Source organism: Cinclus cinclus, chromosome 2 (genome assembly GCF_963662255.1).
Source record: "Cinclus cinclus chromosome 2, bCinCin1.1, whole genome shotgun sequence".
Taxonomy (NCBI): Eukaryota; Metazoa; Chordata; class Aves; order Passeriformes; family Cinclidae; genus Cinclus; species Cinclus cinclus.
This window is the reverse complement of record NC_085047.1, coordinates 29,738,747-29,759,667: the sequence shown is the minus strand read 5'-3', so window position 1 is coordinate 29,759,667 and position 20,921 is coordinate 29,738,747. Positions and strand designations below refer to the sequence as shown.

Genomic DNA, 20,921 nt, shown 5'->3' with positions numbered 1-20,921 from the left:
GTTTTGTTAAGCTGTTATGTCTCTTGTGGTTTGGGGGTCCCCAGGGCCAGTCAGCAGGACAGTGCTGGGCAGTACATAGTTTTGAGCAGACGTGACACTCTGATCTATATTTTCTAACAAATGAACTGAAATGAGGAAGGAAAATACTTCCCCTGGTTGCTGCGGGCTCTTGAATGTGAATAGTGTGTGACTGGGCTCAATGCCAGAAATAGCACTCTTGAGGCAGGTGATCTTTAGGTGGGCCTAGGATGATGAAAGCACAAACAATTTAAAAGAGCAAAATACGTGTAAATCTAAATGAGGTTCATAAAGAAAACTCACTGTAGCAGAGAGCAGGAATACCTGATTGACTTTCTCATACTAAATACTAAGTCTTACAGTATAGGTTGAAGCTGTTGCTCAGTATTCCTCCAAGTAGTCATCTCTGTTCCCTCAGCTTGGATGTTCTCTTATCTCACTGCCAGCTCTGCTGGGACCACTCTTAGATGTCAGCTGCAACACCATGGGTCTCTGGAACGCTATTTCAGCTCTTCATCTCCTTTCTTCCTTGCTTATTGAAGGCAGGCAGTTCTTCAGAGGAAGCTACCCCTCACTTAAACAACTGCAGACAGAATAACGGGACCTAGACGAGGGAACTAGGCTTTCTAATACCTTTCATTTTGCTGATGTTAATGAAGGTCAGACAGTAACTTTTGGGTCAAGGGCTCCCTTAATAATTGTTCTGTCTTGCACAAAGAGGAACACGTGGATTATTTGAAGTAGTCAGTACCAATACAAAATAAATACAGTTCCATTCTCACTGAGGAAACCTGAAACAGTCAGTGATAGTGGATGACTGGCTAGTGAAGGTATTTTGTTTGTAGAAGCATAGATGTGCAAGTGGAAACCAAATGGACCATTCTTTTGTGTTACAGTTGCCTTCCTGTAAGTGGTAAGAACATGAGACTTGATGCAGGGCATTGGTACCAAAAATGCAGGTACAGGTCCTGCACTACTTCAAAAGATGCTTAGTCTGGTGCACAGCACATGGGAAACAATTACATTGCTTATCCACTGTGCTCGTGTGTCCTTTCCCACTATCCATAAAGAAAAGAGTTTGGAAGAAAGGGACTGGTATTAGGAAAAGAAAATAGGTATTTTTGGTTTTATTGATTACAGAACAACTTATTTATTCTTTCTTGAACATGAAAGCACAGAACCAACACACAGGAAAGATGTGATGATATCCTGCTCTAAGTGCTAAAAGGAACTTTGCTTTTCTCCCCCAGTCCTTGATTGCTTAATTTCCTCCTTTACGGTTTAGTGGATGCACCTTCTGCTCTCCACTGGGCTTTCTTCTCCAGGTTTATGCTCATAAGAGATTCATGTCTTTTCATAGCCTAAAATGTAATAAGATCATCAGTTACCACCTGAAGGACCACAGAATTGAAGCTTGAATCAGTAACTTAGAAAATACTTGACTTATCCTTACCAAGGCACAATTCTGTCAGCTTTAATGCCAGGAAGCCAAAAGGGTTAAAATAAAATACTGAGAGATTATTTTGACTGCAAGTAATTACTTTTCTGGGAATAAATTAAACCCTGTTTTCAAGGCACTAGCAGATACATTCTGTGCTTCTGGTCAGTATTTAATACTGATCTAATTTTCATGAAACAGAGATACTAGAAACAAATCAAAAGTTAATATCAGAGACTCTCAGAATATTTTGAGAAGGAAGGGACCACATGGATCATCAGTGCCAGGTCTTCAGTGAGTGGCCCATTGGGGGATCACACTTGCAACCTTGGCATTATTGGCACCATTCTCTGGCCAACTGAGCTCACCTCAGGAAACATAAATAATTCCAGCTGCTTTAAAAACAAGGATTCCAAAGTAGCTGTCCTCTCTTCCTGGTATTTGCATTCATACTAGTCAAGTACAGAGGAGAATGCTCTGGGAATCATCAGTGTTTGATCTCTGCTGTTAAAGCCAGGAAAAATCCTTCCACTGTTTCATTTTGGAGTGCTGCATCCTTTTCATTTTAATAGACAAATCCTGACAGAAATGTCAGGTAGCACGCAGTAGCTCAGAGTGCTGGGGTTAAGACTGTCACTACTTTTAAGGTTTCTCTAGAACAAAGTAGTCCCTAGAAACCAGTCCTGAACACTGTCATCAGAAGAAAGGCAGCGTAACAGATAAGGTTCTTCTGCCACACCAATGCTTTAAGCTCAGAGGTTTTTGTTTGGGTTTTTTTAAAGGAAGCATCTTAACAGTGACATCATCCTCTTCTGATGGGAAGCAGTCAATAAGGGTCACGTCTGGGGAACCAGGGGGACTTGTTAAAATTTTATTCAGTGATAAAATGACAAAAACCCCCAAGACAAACAAAACAGCAAACCCCCAAAGCAAGACAATACTAAAAATCTGTACAGGAACTAAGAAGTTTAAATGAAGATTTATTTGCCCACATCTGTGCTTACCTGCTTCCCTCTGATCACCATGGTGATGCATCCCACTATTGTCAAGGCAATCATGAAATAGCTGAACTTCACACGCAGGGTAGTCTTAGCTGCTCTCACTGTTTCAAGCCTCAATAAAGAATAAAATAACAGACTCATTGTCAGAGACCCAAATAATTTACTTGGCTAATTATTTAATATCTCCTAGTGTGCTGTCTTGGTAGTTTTGTGTAATGCTAACAGCACTTGGCTCTTTGCACAAAGTTTTACAAGAACAGGAAAAGCTGACTCCCCAAGTACCTTGGGAGATAGTTGGTAACAGAGGCATTCCTCTCAAAGCTGGAAACAAACACAACTTTTTAAACTCTGGTTACTCAGTTGTTAAAATGCTGCTTTTGCAAACCACTTGACTGCAATGCAAAGAAGGAAGGCTGCAGGCTTTAAGTGTATATGTTTATTATGGAAAGAACAGGGGGAAAAAGGAATGGTTTAACCAATACAGTATTTTTCTTACTGTCTTCTTCCTCTCTGCTCACTACCACCTTCCCATATCCGCAAAGTCAGGGAGAACTCACCTGTATTATATCTGTGATTATTAATTCACCCCTATTATAACTGTGTTTTATTATTAACATAGTAAAACATGCATTTTTCTCTCAATTGCAGAAGTCTGGTAAAACCCAAGGTACGGTGTTTGAGCAGTTGAGAGTTTCTTGGGCAGAGGGAAGCATTAGCACGGCTTTGCAACTTCTTCTGCCTGAACTTCAAAATAGTTTCATTTATGATGCAGTCTCATTTTCCAGCAACGTGTTTCCTCTGCTACAGGACTTGAAAGGGCACTAAGTGACACACAGGCTGCTGAATGCAACGCTCAGAAATTCTGAATAGGACTTGGTAAAAGAGCAGTGGTTCCCCACTCCTGCTGGATTAAGTAGTCTTAAAGTGAGCTGCTTTCCTGAGAAACTAAGGAGGTGTGGAGGATTGTAAGCTTTCCAACATCAGCTTTGGACAGAGAAACTCCTTAATTTTTTTGACTTTTTTTTTTTTTTTTTTTAATTCCAGGGGTCTTAGCTTGCCACACCAGTAGCTATACCACCCTTTTGGGAAACCTGTTGCTTACTCTGCTGTTATCTTTTAAAAACCAGAAGTCTTCCACCAGAAGAGTAGCAGTTATTAACACCTTCCAGCTGTACAAGTGAAGAGTAAAAACAAAAGATCATTTATTTTGAGTTAAACTCTGAAGACCATTTTACCCAAATGACATCTTGGTTACAGCAGGTGTTAAGTCTGTGTTAGAGAGAACAATGCAGGAAGGGCCAGTGAAGCATTAATGCCTTTTAGAAGTGCTTTCCACATTGAACAAAGACCTACAACCTTGCATATTTAACTCTCCTTGCAGAATTTAGGGCAGATAACTCCCTTCTCAAGGAGGGCTGATATTCTCACTGATTATATTTGGCACATGACAAAATTCCAGAAGACTGGAAAGTTAAGTATACCCCAAAACTAACATGGAGAATGGACTGAATCGAACTGGGAAATTATTACTATATATAAACATGAGTGAAGATGGAATCTTGACCCTTACATTTGGAAGAAAAAAAAAAGATACTTAAGGATCCATGATAGTTCAGTGTGCTGCATCACACAGGACCTGAGAGCTGAGAAGTTTTGTTCTTGTTTTTGTCAGAGTATTGATCTGAGTACAAGATTTCTGATCATAGGGAACAAACACATCCATCTACAATGAAACTAGTGCTTAATTTTAGCATTCAGGTTATTTGCTCCTGCTAATAATCTTCAGTGAAAGCCTTGTGTGCAGGTTGCAATTAAGATGAAATGCACAGCAGTGGGATTTAAAAAAGTTTGCTAGGTAATTTTGGAAATACCTTAGATGTGTTAAGAATTTACAAGAGCAAAAGGTAGATATCTAAACAGAACTTGCATTTTAAGTCAGTTCAGTGGCTAAGTTTAACATTTGTTTAATAAATAGGTTGCTTCACCACATTTTACAAGATCACTGGGTTATATCACAAGCTCTTACAACCCACAATTAATCTCAGATTAATTAATTAACCTCTGAACAGGAAAACAGGTTTTTGTGCTTTTATAGTTCTCAACTGTCTTCTCGGATTTGGCTGAATTATTTGTCTAAATAAAAAGAATTCCCTATGCACTTGCAAAAATGGTCAGCTTTTATCAGAAGTTGGTTTGTCCTTTCAATAAACTATTGAGATCAATCACTCTGCTAACTCTCTTTTCTTAAATCACCTAACAAATGTTTGGTATACAAAACTATATGAAGTGATAGTAAGTTTCAATAATTTACTCCTGTAATTTTGAGAAAAGTGATTCAATACAAAATAGAAGGATTCCACTTTTATCAAAGTTTATTCACTGTGATACATTTAAATACAGGGGTGGATCTTCAATTCCCACACAGTGCATCCAGACAAACAGAAAATATTTAAGAGGGCAGCTACGTAATTTTCTTACTCAAGTAGTGCAAGATTTACTGTTTCTTTTAATTGAAATGAATACATGTATGTAAAAGCCTTATGAGCATGTTTTAAAAGATAATTATGCTACCACTAGGAGTGTTTTTTAAACTAATAGCTGTGTATTGTTGATGAGTTTGATCTTTATTTTTGGTGTGCAAACCAGAACATCCAGTTTTATTTTCTACTTCACACTGGACAAAGCTTTGACATTTTGACTTGGCAGCAACAGGGAAATTTTGACTATACATAGTTAGACAACCTTGACACTGTTAGTTTAAATTCCAGCAGTAAAGGAAGTTGGCCTATGGCCTTTAGGTTATAATTAATAAATACTTCATATGAGTTTCAGTAATTTTATAGCTGCATATGAAAGTTTCACACAGCAAAAGACTGACATATAATGAAAAACACTAGAAAAACCTCACATTAATGTTTGAAAAAAGCTTTCTGATTTTGAGAGAAGAATAAAAACGAACTGATATGATACGGTTTTCTAATGAAACAACTGATAAGTGCTGATGAACCCTTTGCAAAAAAGAAGAAAAACATCAAGAGGGATACATTATCTTAGCACAAGAGAATTGCTGAGGTTATTTCACCTACAAGGAGGATGCACCAAACACAGCATGGTCAAGATTTTTTAGCTGTGCAAGCTGTCCATTCCCCTTAAGAAAAATTACTCAGGACTTGCATTGAAGTACCTTATTTCTGCACAGACAGATTCTCTTCTACAGCTTCAAAAGCGACACTTACGAGACAGTCTCTGGTATATCCTCTGCCTTTTTGAAATGGCCTGCCCACAACAAAAACCTTTTCTCCCAGTCAGTAGGCTTGTATCCAGGCACCCCCGAAGGAGATCGACCTAAAAAAACCCCAACAAAACGCACTAAGACAAACAACAAAACACCACCAAAAACAACAGTCAGAGAGGCTGGGTGGTCAGAGCTGTAACAAAACCAGTTACTGTGAGCAATGCAGAGCTCTAAGTATGATTGCAACAGGTGGTTAGAGAATGAAAAGTGTATCACAGATTAACAAGCGTGTAAATGTGGATTAAACCGAAGCCATATAAGGTAAGCCAAATTCTTCCCAAAACCTCTGTATCTGCAGGTCAAAATATGCAGAAGCTGCTCCACCAGCTAAGCCTCCTAAGGTGCTGTTTTTCATTTAAGTAGGGTTAAAAAAAAAGGAAATTAAATGGAACAGCTATAGAAAAGCCAACATGCTGCACGGTAACAATAAAAGCCAATATAACATCACAGAATGTTAACTTTTTTCAGGCAGTGTAGGATTTTCTCTAATCTGAAGGTATAAATAAACAGATATAGGCAAAGATTGGAGACATAATTTTCAGATCAGTCTTTCAAACTCCATATACAAAATATTAATATTGTAATGGGAAGCTTTTAATATATAACATACCATTAAAATTTAAGAAATAAAGTGTAAAGAGAGACAGCTTTTTCCTTTTTTCTTTTAAGCAACAGGCAGTATCCTGTATGGCCATGTTCTCCCTCACGGATTCATGCATTATCTTGGAAGTGGGGTGGATACAGCTTGCTGACATCATCAGGTTATTCAAAAACATAAAGAAGAGGGCTGAGCCCAAAATGCTACAGGGCTTCAGAACCCAGAGTCAGTGAACTGGCCTGGCAACTCCCTTGTCCATAAACAGGAAACAATTCCAGTTCAGACTCTGCCCTCACTTATTAATCACCACGCAGACTTTAGCAAAGCCTTGGGGTTCCACAGTGGTTTTGGCAAGTAACAGAAAGGAAAACTGCCCAACTGTCAGCGATCAGGAACTCGGACAAACACAACAGCATTACTGTGCCTCTGTGTAAAACTGTGACTCCAGCTTTTTGAAAAGCATGGGAAATACTTAGAGGGTGCTGAAATACAATGGGCACAGACAACACTGTCAAGGACAGCCACAGGTATGGAATGGTCACCATGTAAGAAACTGTGCCACAGACTGAGACCCTTTGGCCTGGAAAAGCAGTGACTGAAGCTCTCTTCAGCCCAGCAGAGCATTGTAGAAGACATTGGGAGTGTGAGTTATGAGGTCTTGGTTTGGAAGGGGCACTGAACAAAGGAAAATCAGATTATAAAAAAGTGCACATTGGGTTTAAAAACAAACACAAGACTGTTGCTGAGGAATTTCTTCTCTCAAAATAAATTCTTAAGGAATTTTAGCATCTACATTCTTAGACAATGTGGATACTAAAATACATCCAGCTTCAAGAAATTGGGGAAATTTCTGAGGAAAAAAAAAATTCACTGAGGACTATTAAACACCAAGATGCCACGTCTGGGGAAGTGGTACAGAGGAACCTTCTTCCTATTCTCTTCCTTAGGTTCTTTCTGTAGGTCACCATTCCCACTTCACAAAAATGTAAGGGACTTCCTTTATTGGCCCCTGCTGGAGATACCACACTTTTAAGGAGACCTTTTGTCCTACCCAGTGCAGCTGATTCATGTTTTTAAACACACAGTCATGCCAAATACTTCACGTCTGTGTGCTCCTATTCTCCTGTGTGGGTGGGCCATAAGGAATTTGATACAGGGATACAGGGAGCACAGAACTGCCCCATATATAGTGAAAAAACGTTTCATGGCCTGAGCTTTCCCTGACCAACTCCACCCTTGAACATGAACAATTCAGACACTTCCCCGCAGGGCACATTCAGTTTTTGGAACAGCTAGAGCTGGCTGCACCCTGAAAAACTGCAAAAGTCTTTTAGCTCACACAACATTCCAAAACACAAATAGTTTACAGTGGGGCTGAACAGGCAGTTCCAGAACAGAGCTGAGGAGCCTCAGTGTAGGAGTGTGCACTAGATAAGGCTCTGGTGATTTGCTACAAAGTGAACCCTGTGTGACCCTCACAATGGGAAATATTGACCCCTGGCTTTTTGTTAGAGAACAAGACTTTACCAAACTTAATGCTCCATTTTTCAGTCTAGAGACCATAACTCACAAAATCAGGGATATGAGCCAAATTCCCACTCAGATGACTGCAGCAAGGATATGTGAGTATTTCACAGCATGAAACATTCCATGACTCTATCAAAGACTCTTACTCTTTGACTGAAGGTGTTGCTGGGGTTTACTGCACAGCCTTCTGCTTATCTTCAGGTCCACTCCCTCAGTCATCCTCAGAACTGAAGGAATATTTCTTCCTAGCAGTTTAATAGCCATATCTGGAAGAAAAAGCAGAGAAAGCAAAGAGGCCAAATTTAACTCAGAGCAGCAGAAAGTGGGAACCAGCTTTTCAACTGAAGCATTTGAGGAGCTTTTAAAAAAAAAGGGGGGGGGGGGGAATAGATACAAATAAAGGCAAGAAGTACCAGATTTAGTTGTAACAGCCTTCCAAAGAAACTAAAACTTGTTTATAAGGTGTGCCTTGAGCTTGCTCAGGAATCTTACATAGAAAAATGTGAATGCAATTAATTTAGGGAAAGAAAAAAGAAGAATGCAAGATAATGTCCTACCAGCAATTTGTAGAACACATTACAATTTCCAGGAGCTCATTCATACATATGCTTCAGATACACTCTGGCTGGTGCTATTTCAAGGACTGCACACCAGCATTCTACCAATGTTGTCACATCCCAAAAGTATTTACAGAGTCTAGTCAAAAGAGCAGAATCTTTAGCACTGAGACGTAGCTACTTTGTAGTGCATTAGAAAAGGCCGGGGCACCTTATTTATGAACCCATGCTTTAAAGAAGGCGCTTCTAATGCATTAATTAATATAATAAAAGTTTTGGGGAAAAAAAAACAAAAACAACCAAACTAACTTAGAAAGGCAAAAAGGGCACGTTAAAAAATATGAGTTCTTTTCTTCTTCGTTATTCTGTCTGAAGGTATCCCTCCTAAGGCCCTTTACTTTCGAGGTATAATACACTCCCGCTCTGAAAAACCAGTAATTTACACTTACAGGCGACACCCCCAACGAAACCTGACCCTTTTCAAGCTCTTTAGAAAAACTTCTGTCACTATTTTGAACGCCAGTCCATCAGACACGGCCCCTCACGCTTGGCTTCGCCCCCGCTGCAGCGCCGGCCGGGACCGCCTCGCTCCGGGCCCGGGCCCGGGCCCTCGGGGAAGGGGGCGAACCGGCGGGGGCCCGGCCCGGCCCGGCCCGGGCGCTCGCTCGCTCCCTCCCTCCCTCCCACGCTCCCTCCTCCGTCCGTCCGTCCGTCCGTCCGTTCGTTCGCTCGTTCGCTCTCTCACCGGCGCGGCCCCACATGGCGCTGCCCCGGACCTGCTGGGCGCTGTTCAATGTCACCGCTGGGCCCCGCCCCGGGCCGGCGATTGGAGGGAGCCGCGCCGCGGGACGCTCGGGCCGCCGGGGCCGGCACCGCCTCCGCTGGGGGCGGCCGGAGCTCTCCCAGCGGCTGGAGGAGGCGAAGGGACCGCGAGGCCGCCGCCGGTGGAGATGCCCGCCCGGAGGCCGCTGCGCCGGGGGCCGCGCTCCGGCGGGTCCCGCCCCGCTCCGCCCCGCACGTCATCCCGGCTCCCCGCCGGATTGGGCGCCGCTGCGCCCTCGGCCGATCCAGGATGGCGGCGCCCAGCGGAGCCGCGAGCTGCGAGGACTTCGCCGAGTTCCAGGTAACCCGCGCGGGGCGGGCAGGGCCGGGCAGGGCCGGGCCGGGCGCCGCCGCCACCGCCGCCGCCTCCTCCTCCCGTGCCCGCGCCCTGCGCGCTCCCGCCGCCTCCCGGCGAGCGGCCCCGCGGGAGCGCGCTCCCCGTGCGCGAGGTGACCCCGCTCCTCGCGGCCGGCGGGATGCGGCGGGACGGAGCAGGGTCCGGCCTTCCCCTCCCCTTCCCTCATCCCTCCGGCGGGAGCGGGGCCGGGCACCTCCCCTTCCCCGCAGGTCCCTTTCCCGGGACGGAGCGCTCGCGGTGCGGGAGCCCCGTGGGCGCCTCCGCGGCGTTTAAGGGAGCGCGAGGTGCCCCCCGTGCCTTGGGCGGCGCGGGCAGGGCCCGGGCCTGCCTCTCGAACACGGAACCCCAGAATATGCTGAGTAGCTGGGGACCCTCAGGAATCACCGGGTTCAGCTCCTAGCCCTGTACAGGTCACCCCCAGGGTCACGCCATGTGCCTGAGAGCGTTGTCCAAACACATCCTGAGCTCTGTCTGGCTTGGTGCTGTGACCACTGCCCCGAGAGGCCTGTTCCAGTGCCCAACCATCCTCTGGGTGAAGAAACTATTTCCTGGGATCCAACCTAAAAACCTCCCCCAGCTCAGCCTCCTGCCCTCCAGAATGGTGGGGGGGTTTTATTCAAAGTTTGCCGTTTTGGTGAGGGTCGTCCCCGGTTTTCAGTGTGGAGTCGGGGACTGGGACTTGGGCACAGGCTCTTCAGCCTGTCCGTGCTGCTTGCAGGGCCGGGGGACTTCAGGGGACATCAGTTACTCACCCTGCTCTGGCCTTTGCTGCCAAGGAAACTCCGTGGTTTGCAGCACATACTTCTCCATGTGGGATTGTCCCTTTTGGTGTGCTTCTAACTCTTTGTAAGGAATCCTGTTTAATTTCTATTAAAACGCTTAACTGTGCAATTTTTTTGTAGTAGGCTTTTCTGAGAGATATAACCAAGTATCTCTTTCTCTTTTTTAATACAGGAGCTGCTCAGGGTGATGAGGACAATCGATGATAGAATTGTTCATGAGCTAAACACTACGATTCCAACAGCTTCCTTTGTGGGGAAAGTTGATCCTGGCCAGACGTGTAAAGAGCTGTACGAGTCTGTGAGTGTGCATGCCTTCCACTTTCAGCTCCCTTCCTGCTGCTCTGTCATGTGCAGTGGTCAATAAAGAATCCTCTATGTCTGAGGAAAGCACTGCCTTGGTAGATCCTGCTTTGTGTATTCCTAACTGTCCTGCTCAACATCTCCACACACTGCTCCAACTGTCCCATGCACGTAAGTTTTTTGTTATGCAGTACTGATCCTTTGACGATCTTTTAAAAAGGGTGCTTGCTTTTCCTGCTGCTCTGCAAGACTCCTCATGTTTACCTTTGACTTTTGATCAACTTGGTAAGAGCAAGAACAACAGGATAGTCTGAGTTGAGAGTAGCTGCTGCTTAAAGCAGTGTTGTTTCCCACATGTGGATTATGAATTCAAAGGGATTTCTGTAGGCACAGCAATACCATGACTTTAGAAAGTGTCTCTTTAAACTTATAACTAGGAGGGTTTTATTCTCTGATGAGTCACTGTGACTTTCTCTCCCCACTTAGTTGATGGATGCTCACACCAATAGAGAAAGAATCATCAAAAACTGCATCTCTCAGACTTCCACTGTAGTGAAAACTCTCAAAGAAGAGAGGGAAAAGGCCCCTGAAGATTCAGGATTATTAAAGCAACTCAGGAAAGAGCAGACAAAGGTGAGTGGTGGAGCCTTCTAGAGATCACTTATAGAAGAAGAAGTGGGTATCTTTGCCAAATGGAAAGACTAGTGTGTGATGGAGAGAACCTGACGTGGATCCTGAGTCAAGCAGTCTTTTCCAAGGTCCTTGTTGGGTCTTGTGAGAATTATTTTCCCAAGGCCTCAAGGCAGAGACCTGCTCTTATCCTGCAAGTGGAGCGTTTCCTGAGATTCTTTTACATAAATGCGTAGAAAAACACGCATTCTTTCCCATGGTGGATTCTAACCTTCTAACTGACTGACACTCACTGAGTCACAGCTTAACTTTTCCTGTTCTCTACAAGGTGCTTCCAGGCAACCTTGAATTCCACTTACACAACCTTTTTGCTGTTTGATATTTCTTGGATTAATATTTGGAGTACCTTGTGATGGTGGGAGAGAGACTTCTGGGTTTGCAGACAGAATTCTAATGTGCAAATGCTCTCTCAACTTTCTAGCCTGTGGGTGGAAAGTGTACTTTACCAGAGGTGACCATAGGGGATTGAGTATCAGAAGTGGAGAAAGGAACCCTGATTAAGTTCTCACCCCACTTCCAGGGCCCCTTTTGGATAAGGAAAAGGATACTGAGAGAATCATATAGTAGATGAGGAGCTTATTCTTAAAGCCTCACTTATTGAACTGCTAACAAGCATGGATATTAGTTTGGAAAACTAGAGTGGTAGCTTAGTATTTTCTACAGATTTTGTTATCAGAGCCAATTCTTTAAATAATTTACTTTACTGAGCCTGAAATCTCTCACTGAAAACACTGGGAGGATCACAATGATAGTGCTTAATGATTGGACGTGGCTTCAAATGTTAAAAGCAATCCATGATTTAGAAACATCTCAGAAATCTTTATGAGATCACCGCAGCATTTTTTTTTTTTTTTTTGGCTCTCCAAAACCCAGTTATGTTTTTTCTACAAGTCGGAGAAGATATCTTGACAGAACACATCCTAGTTTTAAGAGTGGGAATTTCAAATATCTGTTCACTTGCTTGCAATACAGATCTCTTTCCCCTTGTTATGTGTGTTTCTCTCATCCTGTTAGATGTACGACTTGGAAGACTTAATGCAAAATTATTACTTCTGGGTCACTGAATGAGAAAAGTTGGAGTAATAGTTTCTTTGAAGTGCTAAAGATCCTCTGATGTTTATTTTATAGAGACTTATCCTGGTCGTCCAGTCACTCTGGATGCTGGATTGTTATTTCAAACAGATTGAAGTCCTGTTGAGTTGGGGAAACTGCATCCAACGTCTTTTAGCAACTCTGTGTCCCTGGATATCTTACTTGGGAAGTTTTTTTGTGGGATTGCTGTCTTGGCTTGCAGCTGTTCACCAGGCCTCTAATTGGAACCATGTATTGAAAATAGATAAACTCTGACTCAGTCTGTTGTGTTAAAGACTCTAACAGGAATACATCCTAAATTTGGGCAAAAATGGCAGATGGTTGTTAAATCTCCTACTATTGCTTCAGGACCAAATTACCCCAACACAACTGTCACACCTGCTCTTTAGGGTTTCTAATAGGTGTGAAACAAATTCATTCTTATCCTCACGGGTCAGGTGAGTGCTCAAGAACTATGTGTTGGTGGTAGTTCTTGCCAGAGTTTTTGCATCTGTGTAGAGATGATTTGTCCTTCAGTGATGACATAAAAAATTAACTGGTTCAGACAGCATGAACAATGTGTGGTCAGACTCCAGACCCTTTTTAGTCAGTGCACTAAGTGGATGGCAAATGAAGCAGAGAGGGTCTGTTCATAGCATTAGTTTTAAATCCAGAGTCCTAGCTGGATTCCTAGCTTTGCCAGCTTCGTATATGACTCTAATAATGCAAGAGTGGCAACTCAAGCCTGCAGAGCTAACCCTAGCCCTGGAATTCCCTGTGCTGAGTGCTTGAATTAGGTGCAGTTATTTGTGCCTGTGAAGCCATAAATGTTAATCAGTTAATTGCTAGCAAATCTTGGTGGGCATTATTTAGGAACAGAGCATGAGGAATCAGGATCTACTGCCAGGCTTGCTTTGTGAGTCTGCTTTCACTGTGACTTTCCTTGCAGACTTGTGTGTGTCCTGAGCACTGGCTGACTGGAAGGGCCAGGCTCTTGGACTTTGGTTTGTACCATCAGAGGAGGTGTGCACGAGATCCTGGGGTTGTGAGCTGGAAAGTTGCAATGGTAGTTAATCCTGAAGGCTGCAGGGAGACTTGTTTGACAATAACCTTTTTATCTGTTATTTTCTGCAGTTGAAATTGATGCAGTCGGAGCTCAATGTTGAAGAAGTGGTAAACGACAGAAGCTGGAAGGTACTCAGTCATTTAATAGTGATGATGTCCTGCACTGGAGGCGTGGGCCTTATGAAGCAGGTTAACTAGAAATAGATGAGGGCAGTGCTGGGCAAAATACTTCAAATCATCATTTTCCCAGTTCTGGATGCAGAGATCAAAGCTTTTCTGTTGCACTGCCAAGGGAAGAAAAGTGTCTGATTTAGCAGGGAGGAAAGACTTTGGATTATTCCTTGTTTCCTTTTCTCCCCCTTGCAGTGGCTGAGCACTTTGTAGGCTTTTCTGTGGTGACTTCTCTGAAAAGCTTTGCACAACCTCTAACAGTGTCAGAGGGATGGGTCTTTCACATTTACCTGTATCTGGTGCTGATCAGAGCTCTGAGCAGAGTCCAGGGGAGGGTGAAGCTGCAGAAGTTCAACCTTTTCGTGACAGAGTTTTCTCATTCCTGAACGGACACTCCCTGGTGCAAAGGGCAGCCTTGCCGTTGCTCTCCTATGTCAGCAGAGGGTGCAGATCACCCTCTGGATTGATGGCCTTAAAGTCTATCTGGTGATTTTAACACTGATCTTAAATTCTGAAGTGGCTGTATTGTGTCATTGCAGCATTTCACATCTGGCATCCTTTTCTGGTTTGGTGTAGCTTTTCAAAGCTTTTAATACTTCAGAAAGAACCTCTTTCCCTCTCTAAATGCAAAAAGAATTTTTGCAAATAGCTAGTGCTAGCTGCACTTTCCTTTTTACTTCCTATTTCCTGATTTTAGATTGCACCAGTGTAAAACCAGTACAGCTTTATGTCTTGGGTGTCCATCAGTAACCTCACTGTAGGCTGATGAAATGAGCATTTACACTGTTTTCTGCATATGCTTTGCCATCAGTACACCTCTACTGTCCCAAAAAGCTAAGCATGCACTTCAGTTTAATTTTAAACCCACTCAGATCTGACTAAGCAATGCCACAACCTTAACAACAACAACATGCTGCAGGTCACCAGGGACAAATATTTTACAGCAACTCTGCTACAGGGGAACGACCCTCACCCTAACCTTCGTTCTGAAGCACCAAATTTAGTAATGATCCTAGAGGTTTCTTGTAGCTGCATTAAGCTTTTACTGGTTACAGAACTGTCTATTTTTTCCTGAAGGTGGAGAGTTTATAAACAGTGAGGTATGCATAGTACAGGGGTACTTTAGCCTGCTAGTGTATTGCTCAGCCAGTGTTCAGAGTGGGGCTTAAAGAGATAAATATTTCTTGGTTTTATCTTCAGCTCTGCTATACTGTGCTCTGAATATACAGATAAATGTCTTCTTTAGCTGCCCATAAAAATGTCACTGGTGGAACTAGGACCAGTCATGTTTGCAGATGAAATACAATTTGTTACATGGAAGTGGTTATTGGTATTGGTGTGCAGGCTGCGAAGTACACTTGTGTATTTCCATTAATCCCAAACAACTGAAAACTAAATGGAAAAAATCTAATTAGGAAACATTTTTTTTAAATACTGGCCGACTGTGGTAGTAGTGGCATACAGAAGGATGCTACTTTAGAGAAATCTATGCAGTGGAATTTGGATGATACCAGACCAGGACCTGACCTTCCTACAAGACATTTGCATTAGTCTCTGTCCAGCACCTCCACATTGGAGTTTATTGTTGGAGTGGTTTATACAAATACGTAAAAGCCAGCGAAATCAAACTTGCATAGTTACAGGAATTTTAAGGTTTCTCAGCCATTGCTTTTCCTGAAAAATGTCTGAAAAATGAGAATAGCTCTTCATAGGAAGACCAGTGGATTTAAGTGGCCTAAGTAACACACTGAGACCTGTGACCCAATGATTCTTAAACGTAGGAGGCAGTGTTAGTAAGACTGCAGTGTTGATCTTCCTGCCACAGGTTGTGGAATTACTGTTGAAGATACTTTGAAAATTAGCATGATAGCAAGCAAGCTGGTGTGTTGTTTGATGCTAGAGAGCCTTGCAGTGCTTTAGAGTATTTCCAGCACCCTTTTAAACATATATGCCATTAAAATGTCATTAACAGACAATGGACAAAAAATGATGTGATTTATTTATTAGTAAAATGTTTCTGAATTGGACCTCCTGTTGCTCTTAATTTCTAGAGTTTCCTTCTATCACTGATCTCAAATCTTTACCTCGTTTGAACTCTTCCAGATGTGTCTATTCCATGTGGTAACATAATGGCTGCACATTTCTATGTGTGAAAGGACCTATATCACACCTTTTGTTTTCTGCAGTATGAAGCAGTTTGTAATACATGTCTATTTCTTAAATTGAACAAAATTTGAAAGATAGTAGAAAATTACTCCAAAATTGTTGAGAAGCAATGCTGTAACTAATGTGTACTCCAGGCTTCACTTCTGCTGAGGTTGCCATAGGTTTTGAACTGTGAATAAGGAGATCAGCTGTAGAAGATTCTAGGAAGATAGAGCTTGAAACAATGTATTTATATAAAGTGTTGGATAACTTCCCCAGAATTACAAGATCACTCACTTTGAACATAAAGCCAATGCGAGAGTTCATGAAACTTCATATCCTGATGATCACTGGCACTTGGGTCTGCCAAATCCCTGGACAGCTTGGCAAAATATGCTCTTGTGGGAATGCTGGTGGGACAACCAACACCTGCCAGAGCCTCAGCTTGGTGCCAGGTGATGCTTGTGTTGCTTTCAGGACTTGCGGTGGAAAGGTTTGGATAAAAACTGATAAATAACTAAATGGCTCGTGAAGAACAATCTTGGTGGGAGCCTGTGTGTTTTGCTTTGGATTCAGACTGCCTTACTTTAAATAGTCACGTTTATTGGCCCTCTTAGGACAGGCTGGCAGCAGTTGAAGCTAAATATACATGACCCTCAGTATCCAGTTCTGGAGGCTAAACTTTACCTAGAGAAGGTGCCAGAGGTGAGTGAGACAGGAATGCTGTGCCCTTTGCAGGGAGTGGCAGCACTGCCACAGGCAGGCAGATCACTGAAAGTGTGCATATGGCATCCAGGAGCCTTTGCCCCTCTTCTTGGTTGTCATACCAATGTAAAGTGTGCCTGCTCAGGAAAGACAGGAATACAGTGCCCAAATTTGAATGCCATAGCAAACTTGACAGAACACAGCCATTCAGGAGCCTTCCAATGATAACTTCCCTCCCTTTTAAAAACAAAAAGGCATCAGCATTTTTGATGATGACAGCCTGCCATGATTAAGTCTGCATTATCTGAGGGAGAATGCTTAGTACTGTGCAGTCTCCCAACATCAGGCTGCAAACTCTGGATATACTAAAGCCAGGAGAGAAGGTGAATGGAGATGGATGTCTTAGTAAGTGCCATTTATTGATGCCTCAGAGCTGGGCAGCTTGAGATGGGTGCTGCAGGAAGAGATAGTTGTTGCCTGAACTGTCTGTGAAGTTCTGCTCATTTCCTGTTCCTGGATGGGGCTGATTCACTTTTGCTCTTCTGTTTTGGTGTCTCAGGTATTTAATGAGCGGTGCCGAATTCACTACAAGCCTCCGAAGAGTCAATGATGATGTGGAGTATTTTCCATCAAGGTGGTCCATAAGTGTGAGAGCCAAACTGGAAAGAGACTTTGGGTGAGCTGAACTGGGACCCTCCAGAACCAGTAGAACCCAGTCTTGCTTTGTTTTGGACCTACTTAGGTGAATTCTCAAGCTTGAAATGCTTCTCCTGTAATTAAGAGAAAACCACTCATCTTTTGTACAAAATATGTGAACAAATGAATTTTATAGTATTAAAACAATTTTCAAACAGAATGCAAAACTGGCATCTTTCTTGAACATCCACAGCTTCAGTGATCTCAGAGGGGAAGAAACAGTAAAACCCATCCTGAGCAGGGAGGACAAGGCTCTTCCCTGAGCTGTTGCCTGCTATCAGTGAATGTGGTCTTTTTGTGGAAATAATCTGCTGAAGTCTGAAAGAAAATAAAAATTACAGACTGATCAGCAAGTGTAGTAGGTTCAGCATCTCTGATAGTAAGAAGTTACCAGCCTTGTTCTGAACTGCTCAACATGAGCAGCAGTGGCTCAGAATTGTGTGTGGGTGCAGCTGTGCCATTGCTCCTGCAATGCTGACAGGCAGCATCTATTGCTTACTGCCATTTGGTCTGTGTTACCAAGTTCTGGAGTTTACATTTATGTAGGGAGTGTCGTGTCAATTAAAATCACTTTGGGTTGGAGCTGAAGATGTGTCTCATTTGGGAATGAGACTGTCCAGGGACCCTTTTTTGTCCTTCTTCGGAACCTTTAAGATTAGTTCTAAAGGTGAATTGTGTTTGAGCTGAGGAAATAGCTGTGCATACCTAATCCTGTTGATCCTTTCCATGGTTTTGTGTTTAGAAAGCTTTAATGCAGCACCCTTGCAGTAGCACAGCATTTAAACGCAGATGAGTAGGAGGAAAGCTGAATTGCTGCAATTACACCTGTATATTTTACTTTATACTTTTTACGTTGTATTTATCTCAGGCTGACAGTCAAGTGACAAGGTCTGTGTGGTTACCAGCTGATACGAACTTAAGAACCACTGAACTTAAACAGAGCCCTAAAAATACAGGCCCTGTCTTGCAAACACTTACTTTGGAATTCAGCAACAGCAATGAAATTACTGGATATACTCTCACATCCCTAAAGCTTTGCATATATAGGAAGTGGGAAATGAAGGAGTGTACCTATGTTACTGAGAACTGGCAAAGATCTGTGCAGCAACATCTCTTTCATAGTTGTGAAGTAGAGGCTCAAACTGCTTGGTGGTCTTTTATTTTTAGGCACCAGGGTCATTTCATCTCACCTTTTTTTGAGAATGAGGTAGAAATATATTTTAAGTCTTTGAGGATGCAAATGTTCAAACTTCTTTTTTTCCCCTCTTTTTTCCTCAAGGTACTGCAACTGCTTTACGCAGAACTTTGAGTTGGAGCACTCGTTCTTGAAGATTTTTCATTGTTTTTCTGCAAATCTGAAAGCAGAAAATGTGTTTGTTCTTCAATTGTTAAGTTCTTATAAATTGTTTATCATCAAAGTGTAAATCAAATACTGCTCATAATACTGGGCTGATTTGGCACTAATGAAATTTCAACAGGAGATGATGGTCAATTAATGAGATGTTGAGAACAGTAAGTTTAGATTTCCAAGTTGGTACTTTAATATTGACCTCTAGTATAGGTGGTTAATATATTTGTTCTCTCTGGGGCTTGGATCAACTGCAAAGACAAATTCTTCTTTTAAGCCAGTTGTACAATATTAGTGTGCATAGACTTGGATCTTGACATATAATTTTTTATTTCTGTATAAACTAGAGATTGTAATGAGAATTAATAATATTAATTAATAATTAATAATAATTTTCCTTTATCCATCCAGATGTTTGCTCAGCTGTTGTGGAAAGCTTCTTCACTTAAGCAGATGTTGTGAAAATGGATGTGATACACAGATTCTTTTTTTATTTTTGTTCCATTTGTTAAAAAACCCTAAGACCCACAGCCCCAAAAAAATCAGCCCAACATAGAATTATTTTCAGTTTGGATATAAGGCCAAGCAAGTAGTCTTATACAAACCTGAGTATGAAAAACTGATACCATGAGAAGACTCCTAAATCCCCAACATCCCTTCTTGGGGTGTTTGCAGCTTGCGTACAGAGGGTTGCACTAAGAAGCTGAATTGCTTTATTTAGTTTGCTCTGAGCACAGAGGGCTGTCTCTTACAGTAGTCCATGGCAAATCAGGTGGCTGAGAGGCTGGTTCATGTTGCTGTTGAGCTCGATGGAACCCGAAGGTGAGTAAATGGAATTGCATGCCACACTTCGGGCGTGGGGCAGGAGGATGCAGCTCTGCTGTTCCCTGAATACATCAGAGCTGCGCGTGGAGTGGGATGTTTCTGGTATGTGTGAAAATGGCATTGGTGTGAGCTGAGTGCCACACTGAACACAGGCAGGTAAATTCTGTGTCCAGGGACCCTTGAGGTTTCTAGGATCCTGTTTAGTCAGGGATTGAACTTTGCTTCAGCATTACCAATGAGGTAGTTACAATTTTATTGCTGTTTGCAATTTTTGTATGTAGTTACAAAAAAGGCTGTTTGCTGCCAGACATGTGGGAGTCAAATAGTGGACCCTACAGACAGCAGGATTTCATCCTTTCCCTAGTTTTAACTTCTATTTCTGCAAGTAAAGGCAGAAATAGCACAGCTGATGGCTGTGTCCAGAGTCTTGTGGGTGCCTTGCCTCCTCTACTGGGGCTTTCCCATTGCTTGCAAGTGGTGAATAGAGGTGGGCAGATCCCGCTTGTTTGGAAAGTCCTCTCAAGCTTGTGCATCTTTCATTCTGTGAAACAGAAAGAGGTGTTGTTCTTTTTCTAGCATTCAGTGCTGTTGTCTTTGGCAGCCTGTAGGCATGAAAGACTGATGAAACAGGTAATTTCTTTAAAGAATATTTTTAACAGTAGAATTCAGTTGTCTTGAAGCAGACTGAGAGGAAGGGGCTCAGCATAGGCTGAGCTGTGATAACTCTGTGCTGCTGAAGGTCAGGTTTCTGTGGATCCTTGTTCATGTGCGATGTCAGAGATCTTTCAAAATCAGGATGGGTAGCAGAAGGGGAAACCTTTCTTGCAGACCAGCATGTTGAAAATCAAGGCTGTTGTTCCTGTGACGATGAAAACCAATCTTCAGGTACAGGGAGGGCTGCTTTCTTTTAGAAGCTCTTAATTCAGACCATGTGTCATGTCCAGTCATAATTACGTGTCTTGTCACTGTGAAACCAGAAGACTGACCTTACTGACTTGGGTTTCACAATAATTTCTACAGAGCAGACTTCTTTCCTGGTTAAAAAATAACTGGTAAATACATAACCCTGGGGTTTGGATTTTGGTGGAGGTATTTTTATATTTTATTTGTTTTGTACTGGTGTTTTTATCAACAATAGCTTGTACCTCGTAAAATTGCTTAAACAGGACCAGGGAGTAGTGGCCTGCAAGCGGTAACGATCTTTTTCTTCTGTGTTGGAATAGTACATGGTACAAGATGTTACTCAGCTTCAAAGCCATACAGAATGCCAGTGGTGATGTCCCAGCAGAGATTCTCCAAGATAACAGCAGCACAGTGACGTGAGGGGAAGCTGGCAGCTGTGCTGATGGGGAGTGTAGGCTGGCCTAGTACGTGATACCAGCCATGTCTCAAACACTACAGGGGGCACACTCACCTTTGTTGTGCAAGAGATGGCGTGGGGGCGGCTGTGCTTTTCATGGCAGTGTTCCAAATCCTGGGTCATTACATCCAAAACTTAATGTAGAGAGG

The 20,921-nt window shown here is 42.8% G+C and overlaps 2 protein-coding genes across 3 annotated transcripts; one reads left to right on the top strand and one right to left on the bottom strand.

Annotated features, from left to right (window-relative positions):
* Window positions 1–1,114: 1,114 nt before the first annotated feature.
* On the bottom strand, window positions 1,115–9,255 carry FAM162A (family with sequence similarity 162 member A). Its single transcript, XM_062513257.1, has 5 exons — window positions 9,180–9,255; window positions 8,024–8,143; window positions 5,694–5,802; window positions 2,461–2,569; window positions 1,115–1,379 (listed from the first exon to the last, which is right to left on the bottom strand). The coding sequence occupies exons 1-5, from the start codon at window positions 9,193–9,195 to the stop codon at window positions 1,293–1,295; spliced, it is 441 nt and encodes a 146-aa protein (XP_062369241.1). The 5' UTR covers window positions 9,196–9,255; the 3' UTR covers window positions 1,115–1,292.
* A 251-nt stretch (window positions 9,256–9,506) lies between these two features.
* On the top strand, window positions 9,507–17,207 carry MIX23 (mitochondrial matrix import factor 23). Of its 2 annotated transcripts, XM_062513239.1 has the most exons (5): window positions 9,507–9,557; window positions 10,569–10,694; window positions 11,183–11,329; window positions 13,592–13,651; window positions 17,103–17,207. In XM_062513239.1, exons 1-5 carry the CDS (start codon window positions 9,507–9,509, stop codon window positions 17,151–17,153), a joined length of 435 nt encoding a protein of 144 aa, XP_062369223.1. In that variant the 3' UTR covers window positions 17,154–17,207. The 2 variants fall into 2 exon arrangements, with proteins under 2 accessions (XP_062369223.1, XP_062369229.1); XM_062513245.1 differs by lacking the exon at window positions 13,592–13,651 and having other exon boundaries at window positions 17,103–17,153.
* The last annotated feature ends 3,714 nt before the right edge of the window (window positions 17,208–20,921 follow it).

What these genes read in the sequence shown, in the direction of transcription:
- FAM162A (XM_062513257.1), bottom strand. An exon ending in GATATACCAGAGACTGTCTC is followed by an intron (nt 2,570 to 5,693) that starts GTAAGTGTCGCT and finishes TTCTTTATTGAG; the next exon opens with GCTTGAAACAGTGAGAGCAG. An exon ending in TGGTGATCAGAGGGAAGCAG is followed by an intron (nt 1,380 to 2,460) that starts GTAAGCACAGAT and finishes ATTACATTTTAG; the next exon opens with GCTATGAAAAGACATGAATC.
- MIX23 (XM_062513239.1), top strand. Translation starts at nt 9,507, where the DNA reads ATGGCGGCGCCCAGCGGAGCCGCGAGCTGCGAGGACTTCGCCGAGTTC. An exon ending in AGGACTTCGCCGAGTTCCAG is followed by an intron (nt 9,558 to 10,568) that starts GTAACCCGCGCG and finishes TTTTTAATACAG; the next exon opens with GAGCTGCTCAGGGTGATGAG. An exon ending in GTAAAGAGCTGTACGAGTCT is followed by an intron (nt 10,695 to 11,182) that starts GTGAGTGTGCAT and finishes CTCCCCACTTAG; the next exon opens with TTGATGGATGCTCACACCAA.